The sequence below is a fragment of the Nelumbo nucifera genome, chromosome 1 (genome assembly GCF_055504915.1).
Source record: "Nelumbo nucifera cultivar China Antique chromosome 1, China Antique-T2T, whole genome shotgun sequence".
NCBI lineage: Eukaryota > Viridiplantae > Streptophyta > Magnoliopsida > Proteales > Nelumbonaceae > Nelumbo > Nelumbo nucifera.
The window spans coordinates 206,340,856-206,355,285 of NC_142649.1; the positions used below are offsets into that span (position 1 = coordinate 206,340,856).

General features: G+C 37.0%; 1 protein-coding gene across 2 annotated transcripts in view; it reads left to right on the plus strand.

Moving 5' to 3' along the window:
• Positions 1–3,921: 3,921 nt before the first annotated feature.
• Positions 3,922–14,430, plus strand: part of EMB2411 (DNA replication helicase) — a 31,296-nt gene continuing 20,787 nt past the window's right edge. Inside the window, exons 1-17 of one of the 2 annotated variants that reach the window (XM_010277022.3) lie at positions 3,922–4,299; positions 4,408–4,575; positions 4,654–4,887; positions 4,975–5,037; positions 5,256–5,465; positions 5,910–5,963; positions 6,048–6,109; positions 7,430–7,562; positions 7,822–7,932; positions 8,647–8,743; positions 8,892–8,974; positions 11,110–11,175; positions 11,851–12,006; positions 12,152–12,207; positions 12,312–12,369; positions 12,492–12,602; positions 12,688–12,744. In XM_010277022.3, coding sequence (XP_010275324.1) covers positions 3,967–4,299; positions 4,408–4,575; positions 4,654–4,887; positions 4,975–5,037; positions 5,256–5,465; positions 5,910–5,963; positions 6,048–6,109; positions 7,430–7,562; positions 7,822–7,932; positions 8,647–8,743; positions 8,892–8,974; positions 11,110–11,175; positions 11,851–12,006; positions 12,152–12,207; positions 12,312–12,369; positions 12,492–12,602; positions 12,688–12,744 — 2,052 coding nt within the window. In that variant the 5' untranslated portion in view covers positions 3,922–3,966. The remainder of the gene's footprint in view (positions 4,300–4,407; positions 4,576–4,653; positions 4,888–4,974; positions 5,038–5,255; positions 5,466–5,909; positions 5,964–6,047; positions 6,110–7,429; positions 7,563–7,821; positions 7,933–8,646; positions 8,744–8,891; positions 8,975–11,109; positions 11,176–11,850; positions 12,007–12,151; positions 12,208–12,311; positions 12,370–12,491; positions 12,603–12,687; positions 12,745–14,430) is intronic. The other variant, XM_088895938.1, reaches the window with a different exon arrangement.

A 14,430-nucleotide genomic window follows, 5' to 3' on the forward strand; every position in this document is an offset into this window, starting at 1 on the left:
TGTTAAGCTGAAAGAGCATGGGAAGTCATATTTTTCTGTATTTCTGCTAGTCGGGTCATTTAGGTTATGTTTGGTTTGAAGGAAAAAAGGTTGGAAAACCTTGATTGTAAAGGTTTCTCTATCTTTTCCTACCTTCTCCTTCAAACCAAATACAGACATAAGGGGCATTTGATTCCCTACAGATAAAGTAACTTTTCTACTGATATACGACCATCAGTAGAAGAGTATTTTCCATCCATAAAATACTTTTAGGAGGTTGCAGGCTTCTTGGGCTGTGTTTGGTTTGATAGAAAAAAAATAAGAGAATAAAAAAAATCAGTGCGAGACAAAATTACTTTTGAGTGAGTTTGAGTTTTGAGAACTTATGCACAACCTTCGAACCAATAACTTAGGATCTGTTTCGTTTGCAGTTGGAATCGGAATCGGAATCGGAATGGTTCATTTCCATAATCTGTTTGGTTCAGATAGAAATGGGAATGAGATTTCATTCCCAAGGGAAGGGCAAGGAATGACCATTCCCTCAAATGGGGGAATGCAATTCTAGCAGGAATGAGAATGAGATTCTGATTCCGCCCAACCAAACATTTAGTAGGGCTGTTCACGGGTTGGGTTGGGTTGATTTACTGAGGTTTTTCCAACCGACCTGACTTGGTTGGGTTACCTGAGATGAAAACCGAAACCGACCCAGTGTTAAGCAAAACCGACCTGGTCGGTTTGGGTCGGTTTGAGTCAGGTTGGGTTGGTTTGGGTCAGATATTTTAGTTTTTATGTAAAACTGAAATATCTTTATTTAACAGTTTTAAATATAAAATATATTTAAATTAAAATCAAAATATATATTTAAATAGATTAGGTCGATTTAATTTAAAATCGAAATATATATTTAAATAGTTAAGTAGGAATTAAGTCGGCTCGGCTCGGGTCGGTTTCGATTTTCACACAAGAAAACCGAAACCGATCCGAACCATCGGTTTATGAATTTATACAACCCAAAACCGACCGATGCTGATGAAAACCCGACTGACTCGGGTTGGGTCGGTCCAGGTTGGTCGGTTTGATCAGGTTGGGCCTTCTTATGAACAACCCTAACATTTAGAATTGGAATAGCCCATTCCAATTCCAATTCTAGATCCCTATTCCTGCAAACCAAATGGGACCTTAGTTATAATGGTTGAAGCTGAAGCTTGATAGATTACTATACCATGAATATTTTTATCACTTAATTATTTAGTAAATTACAAAGACCCCCTTGTACTATAGGGTCAGTGATAAAACCCCCTATATTTTAATTTGCGACAAATGCCCCCTCACTAAAATTTATCTATTTCATTTTTCTTGTTATTCTCTCTTAAAACCTAATTGATCCAAAAGTACCTTTAGTCATTGTCAGAAAAGGGCAAAAAAAAAAAAACTAACTTTCTGGTGAAAAATAATGTGAAAGTGATAATCTGTAGAAAAGAAAAAAAAAAAAAAACTCCGAAAAATTCATCATTGATCTTGAACCAACGCATCAACCAAAACTAGCCATCTTAAAAATATGTCTTTTGGAGTTAACGATCCTCTGTTGAGGATTTGTTCCGTGGTGAGGTCTATATGCTGAACTTCTAGAAAATTTTCACCAAATGAACTAAAGCTGTGTTTGGTTACAAACTTACAATGCAAATAAATTTGCACTGATGCAAAATTGTGGTAGTGCAAATGATTTAAGTGTAAATTATGACTTATTTTTGTTTCATATTTTAACTTATTTTGTTTGATTGCAGTAAAAATAAAGTAAATTAAGACATAAAACAAAACAAAATTATATAAGAATTTGCATTTTTTACATTTGCACACCCATTCATTTGTACTAGTGCAAATAAATTTGCACTGCAACCAAACATAACCTGAAGTGGCAAGGGACGGTTTCATTCCCTGAATGAAATGAGATTTTTGAAACACATTAGATGATTGTAGACAAAAGAAGCCAATGGGTTCCAGAGAATAGATAGTCGATGCACATGAAAAGACTACGGTACCTGACGTGTGTGTGTCCAAAATGTGTGCCTTTGATATGTAGCCTTCATTATTTCATAGTTCAGTTCGGAAACAGTAGAAATGCAAATATGTAGAGTATAAATACATACAAATAATATAAAATATAAGGTTTTGCAATCTACATATTTGCATTTGTACTCCTTCCAAACTCAGCTTAATAGAATTATTGTCTTCGCTCTATGAGCTACAGAGATACTCCAAAATCTGCAATGCCGTGGAATGCCTCCATTGTTTACCAATTGAATGGCTGATTAATAAATTAAGCATCTCAACAACAAAATCAGGACAAGATATAACCATTCCATGGAAGATCGACCCAATAATCAAGGACACTTGAGAAAATGGCAAGGGACATTAACATCTTGGTATTAATACAAGTCATCAATCCATGGAAGGTAAACAAATTGCAAAGCAGACCGTGAAGGATTTATGAGTATGTACTGAATTAACCCAACATGGCCCCATTTCTCAGGTCAACATCCATGTCTATTTTCGTATTCATTGATCATCCGCAGGCCTAATTCCAACTATAGTCAAATTAACAAACGCAGCTTTCTGGTTCACACAAATAGTTGTCACTGACCCTATAATACAGGAGTCTTTGTAATTTATCAACTAAGCAATAAATCATTCATTAGAAGCTGCCATCTAACAATCTTGAGTATTTGAAAAAAAAAAAAGAAAAACTTGGGACTCCCCAGGCACAAAAGTTGTAGGATCTTAGGAAAAGAGAAACAAATGTAAATTTGCGAACAAAAAAGCGAGTAATAAAAGTGGATATTGGGAATTCATAATTTGCCTCTTATTCCATGTTTAGAGAAATGTGATTTGTGATCCCACCGTTTTACACATAAATATACACACATTTGTGTTTTGTACATATATACACAAGTGTTTGCATACATAAATTTATAAAATTATACACACAAATCTAAAACTAAACCAGGCCTGGGTTGGGTCAGATTGGTCATGTCCTCAATCTTAACCCAATCTGAAGTTAAGTTAGGTTTACGCTTTTAACCCCAACTTGAGGTTCAACCTGGCTTGGGGTTGGTCTAACTTGTCCCAAGTTGCAGCCCCAACATTGATTAATCGTTAAGGCTCAATTTGAAAGAAGTACAAATACAAATATATACAATGCAAATACATACGAAATAATATAAAATGCAATGTTTTATACTCTACAAATTTATATTTGTACTCTTTCCGAACTGAGTCTAATGTTTTATAGGATGTCAATAGTATTAAAGCTTGCCTTAGCCCGGCCTGCACCTTGGGCCTGATATTACATGCCCTGGCTCGGTCACAAGCTGGCCTATATGAATTAAAATTAAAAATTTAATTTAATTTTATGTTCATAGTTATAAAAAACATATTTAAAAAGTTATTATATATATAATATCATATATACATGTTATACATACTTATATGTTAGTAAAATATTATACAATATTATCATAATGTGAGATATTATATAAATAAGTTATAATACTATATATTATGTACCCTATAATTTTCGGGCCGGGCCAAACAAAGCCCTACATTGTACGCGGACTTGATGGCGGTCCAGGATGGGCCGAAGTTGACAGAAATATGGATGCTCAGGCTCAGAAATTTGCGGACCGGGCAAGGCGGGCGGGGACGGATCGTAAATGATCATCGCTTATCAAAAGATCCTGTGGCTGCAGTTAACGAAAAGGTAGGACTAGGATGTAATTTCGTCGTACCTAAAGGTGATGATGAAAGAACACACGACCCTCTTGTCTTTTCCTTCTCCCTCCATAAATAATTTTTGATTAATTAATTTGCGCGGGAAGGAGTAAAGTAACAGTGCTCTCTCTCTCTCTCTCTCTCTCTCTCTCTCTCTCTCTCCAAATAAAAGATCGAAAACCCTACCAACTAAACTACGAAACCAAAATCCTAGCTTTCATGGCTCCCAGGAAAAAGTCTGGTTCTTCATCAGCGTCTAAGAAATCAAATCAGAACAACCACCAGTCCCAACCTTCCAAGTTTGGAATCCAGCATTTCTTCGAGCTTCACACTCAAAATGCCTCTCAGGCCTCCAAAAACGTCCAAGCTTCACAAACAACCGATCCGAAGAACCCATCCCAGAGTACGCCTCCACCCAATCTTCCGGCAGTTGCCGCTGCTACCATCACTACTACCGATGCAGCAAGCAATGCTGAAGACCACTCAACCGTGGTTTCGCCGGAAATTAACAAATCGGGTTCATACAAACGTTTCAAATTTTCACCTGGAATGGTATCTTTTATTCTCATGTAGATTAAATTCTATATTTTCGAAGGAATTTATCTGGATTTGGGTTTTCAAATCTGAAGCGATTTTTCTTTGTTTTGGTTGTTTAAATAGTTAATAAAACAGAGCCAGGATGATGGGGGTGATGAAGTCACATGGAGGATTTCTCCAGTAAATGAGAGGCTTCAGGCGATGTCGAAGCATTTGCCTGAGATGATGAAAGCCTTGGCAGATGCTTCCAAGCTGAATGATTTGAATTTTCGACGTTGTTCACAGAAACAGGCACGTTTTATGTGAAAATTTTCCGTGGTCACTTTATTTTTTACTTGTGCCATTTATAACGAGTTATAGATGGTTCAGAGCCCTCCTAATTCGGTCGGGAAGCTCGAGACATGGCTTTCTTCACCCACAATGAAGGACCCCGAAAGATCTTTAGTATTGTCAAGAAGGATTTCTCTGAAAGCAATTGAACCAGTACGGGGAGTGGAGTTCAATGGAAGCTGTTCGGGTGCAGATGACCTCAACAACTCCAATGTGGTTAAACGGCACAGCCCTTTTAGGACTCCACCCTCTGTATCGTGTTGCTCTGATGGGGTAACGAGACCTTCATTTTCTGAGTGGACATACTAGATTGCCACTATATTTACCATGCTGACTGGTTAAATGCTTTATAAAGTGCAGTCTGCTAATGGCATTTTGTGTCAAGAAGCATCTAATCAACTTGGTTTGCGGCAACACAGAAAGGTTCCTTCACTAACTCTATTCACTGAGCTTTCTATTTGGGTGCTCTTTTTTTTTTCCTATTTTAAGCATAGCTCTTTTCACTTCTCTCTTAAAGTGGCTTGTCTTATGGCTCCTGGTAGTTGGTTTGATCCTAATGCCTGTATACCATTATGCTATGTTAGTCATCAAATAATTTTGTCCTGGCATCGGTTTTAATGACCTAAAAATACCCTCTACAGGCGCTGCTTGATCTTTTAGATCAAGTGGAAGATGTCATTGCTGTCGAAGATACAGTGGTGAATGAGACAGACACATATTTGTTCAGAAATCAAGATAAAATGGAAAGAGGGATCACTGTTGAATCTGATACCATGGTGAAGAAACAAGGAAATTTTTCACAGCAAAGGGTCAATAGAGGTTCTTCTGATCTAAATTTTCTTGTATTGGAGGTTTGCCCTGTATTCTTTAACTGTCTTCTATATTTCTTTTTGTTTTTGGTATTTTAACGCAGCACACTAATAACTCTCCAAGGTGGTAACCGGTAGTGGGACTTGAATCCTCATCTCTGCTGGGACTACCCAGCTAACATACCAACTGGGCCACCACTCAGTTGGTATAACTGTCTTGTATATTTCTTAGAGGAACTAGGCCATTGCTGGGTGTAATGGTAAAATCTCAGTCTGACACACACGAGAATATGAGTTTGAGTCTGAGAGTGGCCACTTTGTGCAAAAATGCCAAAGGTAGGTCTGTATCCGATTCACCCAGGCACCTGCCAAGAACCCAGATAGCTGGGACCAACAATGGGTGATGGCTTTTTTTATTTTTATTTCATAGCGGAACTGGTCAGTTTTCCTTGAATACTGATCTTTTTCAACACTTCTCTGCTGTAGGTTTGTGAAAAGCGCCAAACTGATGAATCATTTTCTGCCCAATGCTCTTTTAAGGTTCTTGTTGAATTTCAATTATGCACATGTATGATTCTTTTGGGTTCTGTATTTAAAGCAACTACCTGCTTGTTTCCTTTTTAGGTTGTTCGTTTACTGAATGAGCAAACTGGGGAAGAGAGGGCTTTGCATTTGCATGATGAGTGGTATGTGTTGGTGGTTTTGCTTTAAGTTCTCTTTACTTTCTATATCTGTTTGTTGAACTGAATTTTTGAGTAGCATGTTGTATTATTTAATAACACATTGATGATGAAGTGTATTTTGTTAAATGAGGAAGGCCATGGAATTGTCTTAGAGTATATTTGCTCATTGGTCTAATTGTATGGCTGTTATGCTACTGATTGGCAGTGTCATGTCTATTCCCCATTGCACATGGCATGCATTTCTTTCATTGTTTCCTTTTGTAAACATCATTTGAACCACTACTATTATTTTGCTTCTTTGATATGTAAATATTTTTATGTCAGTGAAGTGTATTACTAGAAAGTTATTGATCGGCCCAAACCTGGACACTGGACATTTAATTTTTATATATTATGGAAATTTTGAAGACTTTTGAAACAAAAGTAGGAAAAGAAGATCCATTCTCCCAGTTTAAACTTGAATCCTCCAAATGCTGGTATCATGATTTTCTTGATTTTATCCACCAATGAAATTAATGAGTCAAAATAAATTACCTCCAATGTTTTCTTAATTTAACATTTTCATTTGGACCTTATTTTTTTCCTCACTGTGCCTTCCAATGTTTTGAAAATTGTAATTGTATCATAAATCATAAAGAAAATTGGAAATGCATTGTAAATTGTATCATAAATCATAAGATTATTTATTTCTTAAAAAATTGTCAAAAAATTAAATATAGATATGCTTAAAGGCAAAATATAAATAAAAAAGTGATTCTACTTTTTTTAATTCATATCTACCATATATGTACCTAAAACAATAGAATTTATCACTTGTACAATAGAAGTCTAAGATGACATAGTCAAGTTTGACTTGAAAGTCAATTAATCCACATGCAATGGCTCTATATCATACACATGATGGGATATAAACTCAATATATGGCCTTAAATAACGTAAATAAATGAATCTCTAGTAAGGTCCTCAAAACAAATCACCTTTGACAGAATTAAATATAAACAAAAAAATGGCAAAGTAGAGAATCTTTATTGAATTGTTTTGAATTGCAATGAATTGTATAAATCGTAAGATTTATGAATCAAATTGTGGGATTCAAACAAAATTTGTAAGATTTTTGCAAAAAAGGATTCAAACATAATATTTGAATCAAAACCCTTGTGATTCATGATTCAAATCGTGAATCGTATTATAAATTGTAAGATTTTGATAACATTGGCGCCTTCTATTAGTATTGTTCTCTATTCTAATTTTCTTTCATTTCTAGGAGGAATTTTCCTTTATGATTCTGATTTCTGATGTTACATAGTGTTCCTGGACTTGTAGGTTTTACAGCATTATTGGACCTGGAGACACTATAAATTTGATTGGAGAATTTGATAATGAAGGGGATTATGTTGTGGACCATGAAAATAATCTCATCATTGTTCATCCGGACATACTGGTTTCTGGAACTCGTGTAAATATCACCTAACAGACTGAATTTTGGTTCTTATCATTATAGAAACCTAAGCATTGATTTCATTAGGCTCAGTTTGGAAGGAGTGCAAATACATATAAAACAATACAAAATACATGGTTTTGTACTCTACATATTTGTATCTGTACTCCTTCCAAACTGAGCCTTATGTTCAATGAATTTTGGTTATCTATCCTGTAAAATTAGCATCTATTTATTCCTTGCTTTGATGAATTTCAATGAATTGAACCTCTTCCAGGTTGCTGCTAGTTTCGGCTGCCCTAGGAGATCTGTACTGGATGAGAGGCTAAAGAGCAATGAGCATTCAGTTGCAGCTCTAATTGGTACCTTGCTTCATCAAATTTTTCAGGTTGTCTGCTCTTCTTTTGTTACTTCTCCAAAAGATAATAACTTTGCCAATAGGGGTGTCACTATCTATAGGTCAGGTTAAACAGTAATCTAACCTATAGGATTGGGATTGGAGCAGCCTTAGGCTGCATTTAGCATTCCTTATTTTAAGGACTTGCTCTTTTTTGCAGTTAAAATGTCTCTATGAACACTGAAATTTTAACAGCGAAAAGGAGATAAGTCCTTAATATAAGGAATGTCAAATGCAGCCTTAGTCAGGTGTAGGGTTACATTTAGACTGCATTGTGTTTGAATCAGGACCAGGTTTTGCTTGTCCTGACTTGTCAGGTTGTTGTGTCCCTACACATACAGGGGTCATGTAGCTGGTTATGCCATTGTCCCTTTATTTTATGTAGCTGGTTATCTCTTGATGGTTTTTACGGGAAGGGCAGTTTTTGACATAGTATTGAAGAATATGCAAATATAGCCTTTACTAAGAAAAGGTGTTTTGTTCATGGGGTGTGGAGGAGGTGGTATCAGTTGGTACCCTATAGATTGCACGGCATTCAGTAATTATATTTCATTAAGTTGGGTCATGAGTTTGGTAGTGGGTGCCTTAGCATTGGGAATAGGATGAGGTGAGCCTGTATTGAATCTGCTCCATTGACATCCCTAGACAGAAAGATGATTTGGTTTCCATCTCTTTATGTTTTATGGCATTTCTTTCTTCTTGTAGGCTGGACTTCTAAGAGAGTTACCTACAAAAGATTTTTTGGAGGAATATGCAAGGACAGTGCTCCAGAAAAACATTGACAGCTTGTATGCATGTGGAGGTTGATATCTGTTAAACCATTATTGAGATATAGTTTCCCTTTTCTTGTTGGTGAATACAAATCCTTGCCAACTAAATAAATTTCAGCTACAAGATCCTAGATGCTTATCAGAAGTTTTAATCTCCCTCATCTAATGTGGTTTGTGCAGTAAACGAGGACGAAATACACAAAACACTGATTGATGCAATTCCAAGAATATTAAATTGGCTCCTTTGCTTTATGGGTTTGAAGGTATTACATAATTATTTATCGTGCGTGTTTAGCAATGTCTTTAGATAAATAACAACAATCTTTTTAGGCCAACAGGGCAACACCTTGCAGTAAATCTTCAAGTACATACACAGGAATATCTATGCTATGACTACTGTGCATGCATACATACACACATACATACATACATATATATATGTATGTGTGTGTGTGTGTGTATATATATATATTATGCACATACATGTTTTTATTTATTTGAATGTATATACACCTAGAGGTGTAAATCGGGCTGTGCCGTTCACGGCCCGGCATAATGGTCCGTGGGCCGTGCTAGGCCTGGCACGATCATGTGGGCCGTGCTGGGCCTAGGGTTTTAGGTCCATGGGCCGACACGACACGGCATGACCGAGCGGGCCGTGCCGCCTGCAGCCTGCGGGCCGGCACGACCCAGCCTGCAGCCTGGCCCGACACGACCCATATATATTATTTATATAATATTATATAAATTATAATTATATGATAATATATAGTATATAATATATTAATAAAATAAATATTTTTTTTTTTATTTTAATTATACTAATTTATTTAATTATTGTATATATAAGCAATTTTATACACAAAATTCATATAAAATTAAAATTTTAAGTTTTTTTTTAAATAAATAGCTTTGGCCCGATGCACGGCCCGACTTGGCCCAAGGCTCGGCCCACGGGCCAGCCTGGCCCGCAGCACAGCACGGGCACGCATGGGTCTGGGCCGTGGGCCGTGTTGGGCCGACCCCCAAATTTTTCACTGGGGAGGGTGGCACGGCCCGCACTTTGCGCGGGCCGCCATGGGTACACCATACAGTTGCCTAGTCATGTAGGCAAGCTTTTTATGTGACCTACCTAATTCTGCCACATAAAAAGCATCAAAGATTTTCTGTGGCAATGGCAAGGAAGAGGGCTAGGTCAAAGGGGCAAACTCTACTGGAACACGGTGGTCCAAGCAGTTACGTGGGGTGTTTGGGAAGAACGAAACAATTACATTTTTAACAATAAAGCTAGAACCATGGAAGACCTAAGCTCTCTTATCTCTTACATATTCAATTTGTGGGTGCTGAATTCAGAGATGCACAAGGTCTTCTCTCTAAACATGCTTCAGCAGAACTTGGTGGAACTGTTGTTCTTTTCACCTAGTGCCTTAAGAACTACCAGCCTTCCCCATTCAAGAGAAGAGGTGACCTTGTACTTTGATGGAAGTGTTCTAGGGAACCCGGGTTTGGGTGGATTTAGTGGTGTGTTTAAGAGGAGGGATGGTAGTCCTTTGTGGTTCTTCAGTGGACCAATAGGGACTGCAGACTCTACAACAGCTGAAGTCCTAGCAGTGCTAAATGGCCTCTGTACCACAAAAAGACTGGGCTTGACCAACCTGGTGGTCAAAGGTGACTCTAGCAACATGATAAAGTGGCTTGGGGAGAAGGAAGGCGGACCTTGGAGACTGGATCACTACCTGGACGAGGCTAGAGATCTGTTATGCTCCTTGAATACAACTTTAATCTGGATTCCCAGGACTCAACTCTGTAGCCAGATAATTTATCCAAGTCTGGTACTCAGGGAAAACCGTTATAGTGATAGTGTAATGCCTTTGTACCCTATGTGAGGCTAACCTTTTGTACATCATCTCATGTGCTCTTTCTTTCTCTTTAATAAAGTTACTCTTTCTCTCAATAAAAGTTCCCTACAATTTTTAATTTTTAAAATTTAAGACATGCCCATAAACAAGTGCTTATTTTGAAGTCTATTTGGCTCAAGTTTTTCCATGAGTCTATGTCTAGAAGAACTTGTGGAATCCTTTTGAATTCTGAAGTTGCCACGTGGAAGATTCTTAGGTCATTCAGACTTCTTCACTATGACCAGACTAACAAAAACATTGCCACATATTATATACTAGCCATGTGACACAAACATTCAGCTCCAGAGATTGATTTGGAAATGAGCTTTTAATGAGTGGAGAGAGTGGGTGACACAGAAAAAGGATAAATTGCAAGGATTAAAGAAGTTTTGGGATCACTGAAAGGGGGAGTGAATCTTTCCCTTTCATGCATGTTTATGTATGTATGATAACTTTAACTTGTAATGCTTTAGGCTGATAGTTTTTAAGATTGCTGGCAGGATTCAAAAATACCTGAAGTTGATTTTGGATCAAATAATGGACAAAAAAAGGTTAATGTAACTGAGGTAAGGCAGTTTTCACTTAATCTCCTTTGGATTTATTGAAAATGTTCATGCATTTTCTCATGCATGTGCATTAATCATTGGATGTATATTTCCTGCATAGGCATGTTACATTATTTTATATTCATTCACAAAGCAGATGCATGGGTTTTGTTTTTTATTTTTGATGCATACAAAATGTATCTAAATATAATGCATGCTTGTTGGACATACAGAAATGCGTATCCTCATGGCACAAAGTTCAAAATATTGCAATGTATTGGTTGGTATTGTGTGCGTGTTTTCATCTTTTGAACCCACTGAAACATCCTTTAAAAGGGTTAGGGGTGGGTCTCTAGGTTCGTTTATCAGATCCCCTCTTATCTTACCTAATGGCACAAGGTTCAAAATGTGTATCTTACCTAACCCTGGAACATCATGATGAAGAAAAAAAGAGTATCACAGCTTTATGATGTGCGAAAATTGCCATATCAATACTTTTAACCTTTCATGCATTTGATTTTTTCTGTCCACTTCTGCATCTGTACCTCTACATACATATTTTCAAATATATACCTGAAATGTCCACAATTTTCATTGAAGGACAAAATTCAGGTACTGTAGCTGGCCTTTAGGTTCTGTTTACTTGTGTGTGTACTGCCAATAATGGACTTATCAGAGGTTTATTTGAGAATGTAGGTGATAGATATTGAAGAGATGGCATGGGCACCAAGATATGGTTTGAAAGGAATGATTGACGCTTCCATACGAGTAAGAGTAGATTCAAACATCAATGGAGCTGATGAGAAAATTATGCCTTTAGAATTTAAGACTGGGAAAGGAACTAGTGGTCAGGTCAGTTTCTGGTCTTGCAAAATTTATGTCCTAGGGATTGAAAGATGGTTTTCTTTACATCAATTAATTTTCAGGGGCATTGATATGATTTGCCACTTCTCCTTTTGTGAGATGCAATTGGAACTCATATTCCTCATTTGTGCAGTCTGCTATGGAACATTGCGCCCAGGTGATCTTGTACACTCTTCTAATGTCCGAGAGGTGTGGGATCTATCCTTTTTTCTTCTTCTGTTATAACCTTATCATGGCAATATTTCTTTGAGGAGTTTTCTTTTCTTGTATATCTTATTTCTTTCATTTTTCAGATACCTGAAGCATATTGATTCTGGTCTTCTTTACTATCTCCATACAGATCAGACACAGGTATAATCAACTATATTTTTTGATTGATGTTACAGTTTTTAACACTAAATACTTTAACTATGTGGGGTTTAGCCGATAATACATGCATACAAATTACTTTACTTTTTACATGTTTTGTCAAGGGAATTGCGGTTCAAAGATCTGACTTGATTGGGCTAATCATGCGCCGAAATGAACTTGCCAATGATATTCTGAAGGCATCAACATTACAACAATTACCTCCAATGTTGCAGGCATGAACTTATTGAAATACTGGAATTAAATTTTACTTAAATCACTTGGCATGATTGGTTTAATTTTATCTTACTTCTATTGTAGAGTCCAAACACATGCAGAAGTTGTCGCCACCTCAATGCTTGTACCATCTATCATAAGGTACAAATTCTTCATTCTGCAGAATTCTACATATCAATTGGCAGGCTTTTGTAGTTTCCCATTAAGAAAACATGCTCCCTTCAATCATCTGGTTATTGCAATAACACAATTGCATCCAAATCAAATGGTTCTTGGTCTCTTGGATTAGGTGATTAAGAGACCTATCCATTTACACTAAAACCAAGTCAAATTGACAAGCTTTAACCCTTAAAATGTAGGCTGCAATAAAAGCGACAAACCTGCACCTTCAATTTCTTTAAGCTCTAAAATTTCTCCAATGTGATTTGTTAAACTATTTTAATCCTATTCCTACAACACTGACAAACTAGAAAATAGCTCTTAAAAAACTCAAATGGACCAAACCTTGTGCTTAATGTTTTGGATGGATGGTTATGCCACTGGTGGTGTTTCTTACACTACATAAAGGTTGGAACCCTAGCAATGTTTTTAGGTTTCATTGTGCTATAATAATATTCTTAGAAAATAAAACTGTACTCAAAATGTTAGTATTTTCTTTATCAGTAATTAGAAAAGTTTAGGAATGAAATAATGAGAGCTTGAAGAAAGATGCTGTGTTCATAAAAATTGATATGCACAAGAATATAGATGAGTAAATTTGTTAGTGTTGCCATATAATGTACTACATGAATGCTACCTCTCTTAAAAACATTTGTTTGTGTTGAGTGTGCAGATGAGTTTGGGCAGTGATCAATAAAAGAGATACTATTGTGTTAAAATTGTTACTATCGATAATTCTATTAACTACATTGTCACCATGTGAGAACAAACAATTATTTGGGAAATATGTATCAAAATAAATTTTAGCATATTGGCGGATGTTAAAGGGTTGTGGGATGGGCCCTGGTGCGTGGGCAGGGACTTCAATGAGATTAGATTCTCGGAGGAATCCAATAAGGTTAACCAGAGGGTGACAAAAAGCATGAAGAAGTTTAACAGCTTTGTGGATGACTTTGAGCTTAAAGAGATCCCCCTAGCCCATAAGACATTTACTTGGTCAAATCTCTAATCTAGACCCATTTGCTCTAAATTGGATAGATTCCTGTTCTCTCTGGATTGGGAAGTTCATTGGGGAACCTTGGCTTCTAGAGCTCTTCCAAGGGTGACCTCCGATCATTGGCCCATAGTGTTATGTAAGGAGGAAAGAAGGTGTGGAGGTCCTACCCTCTTTAGATTTGAAAATATGTGGTTACTCCACCCAGGGTTTAACAACAAAGTGAGGGAGTGGTGGTATGAGTGTAACCCTTTGGTGGAATGAGAGGGGATGAAGTTCCATAAGAAACTTCAATTTTTGAAAGCAAAAATCAAGGAGTGGAATTTGGTGGAGTTTGGGAGGATAGAAAAAAGAAAGGGAGATCTGCTGGATAAGATTGAAAGCCTTAACTCTAAAGAAGAAAGGGGAGAACTTGGAGAGGAAGACATTGAGCTCAGTGGAGATTTAAGAAGACAGTTAGAGGACTGCCTGCATAAGGAGGAAATTAGCTGGAGGCAAAAATCTCGGTGTAAATGGGTGCAAGAGGGGGACAAAAACACTAGGTTTTTCCACTCTCTAGCAGAAGGCAGGAGAAGGAAGAACCTGATCTCCAAATTGGTAGTAGATGGAGTTGAGCTAGTGCATCAAGAGGAGATTGCCGGGGCTTGTGTGGAGCACTTCAAATCTATCCTAAG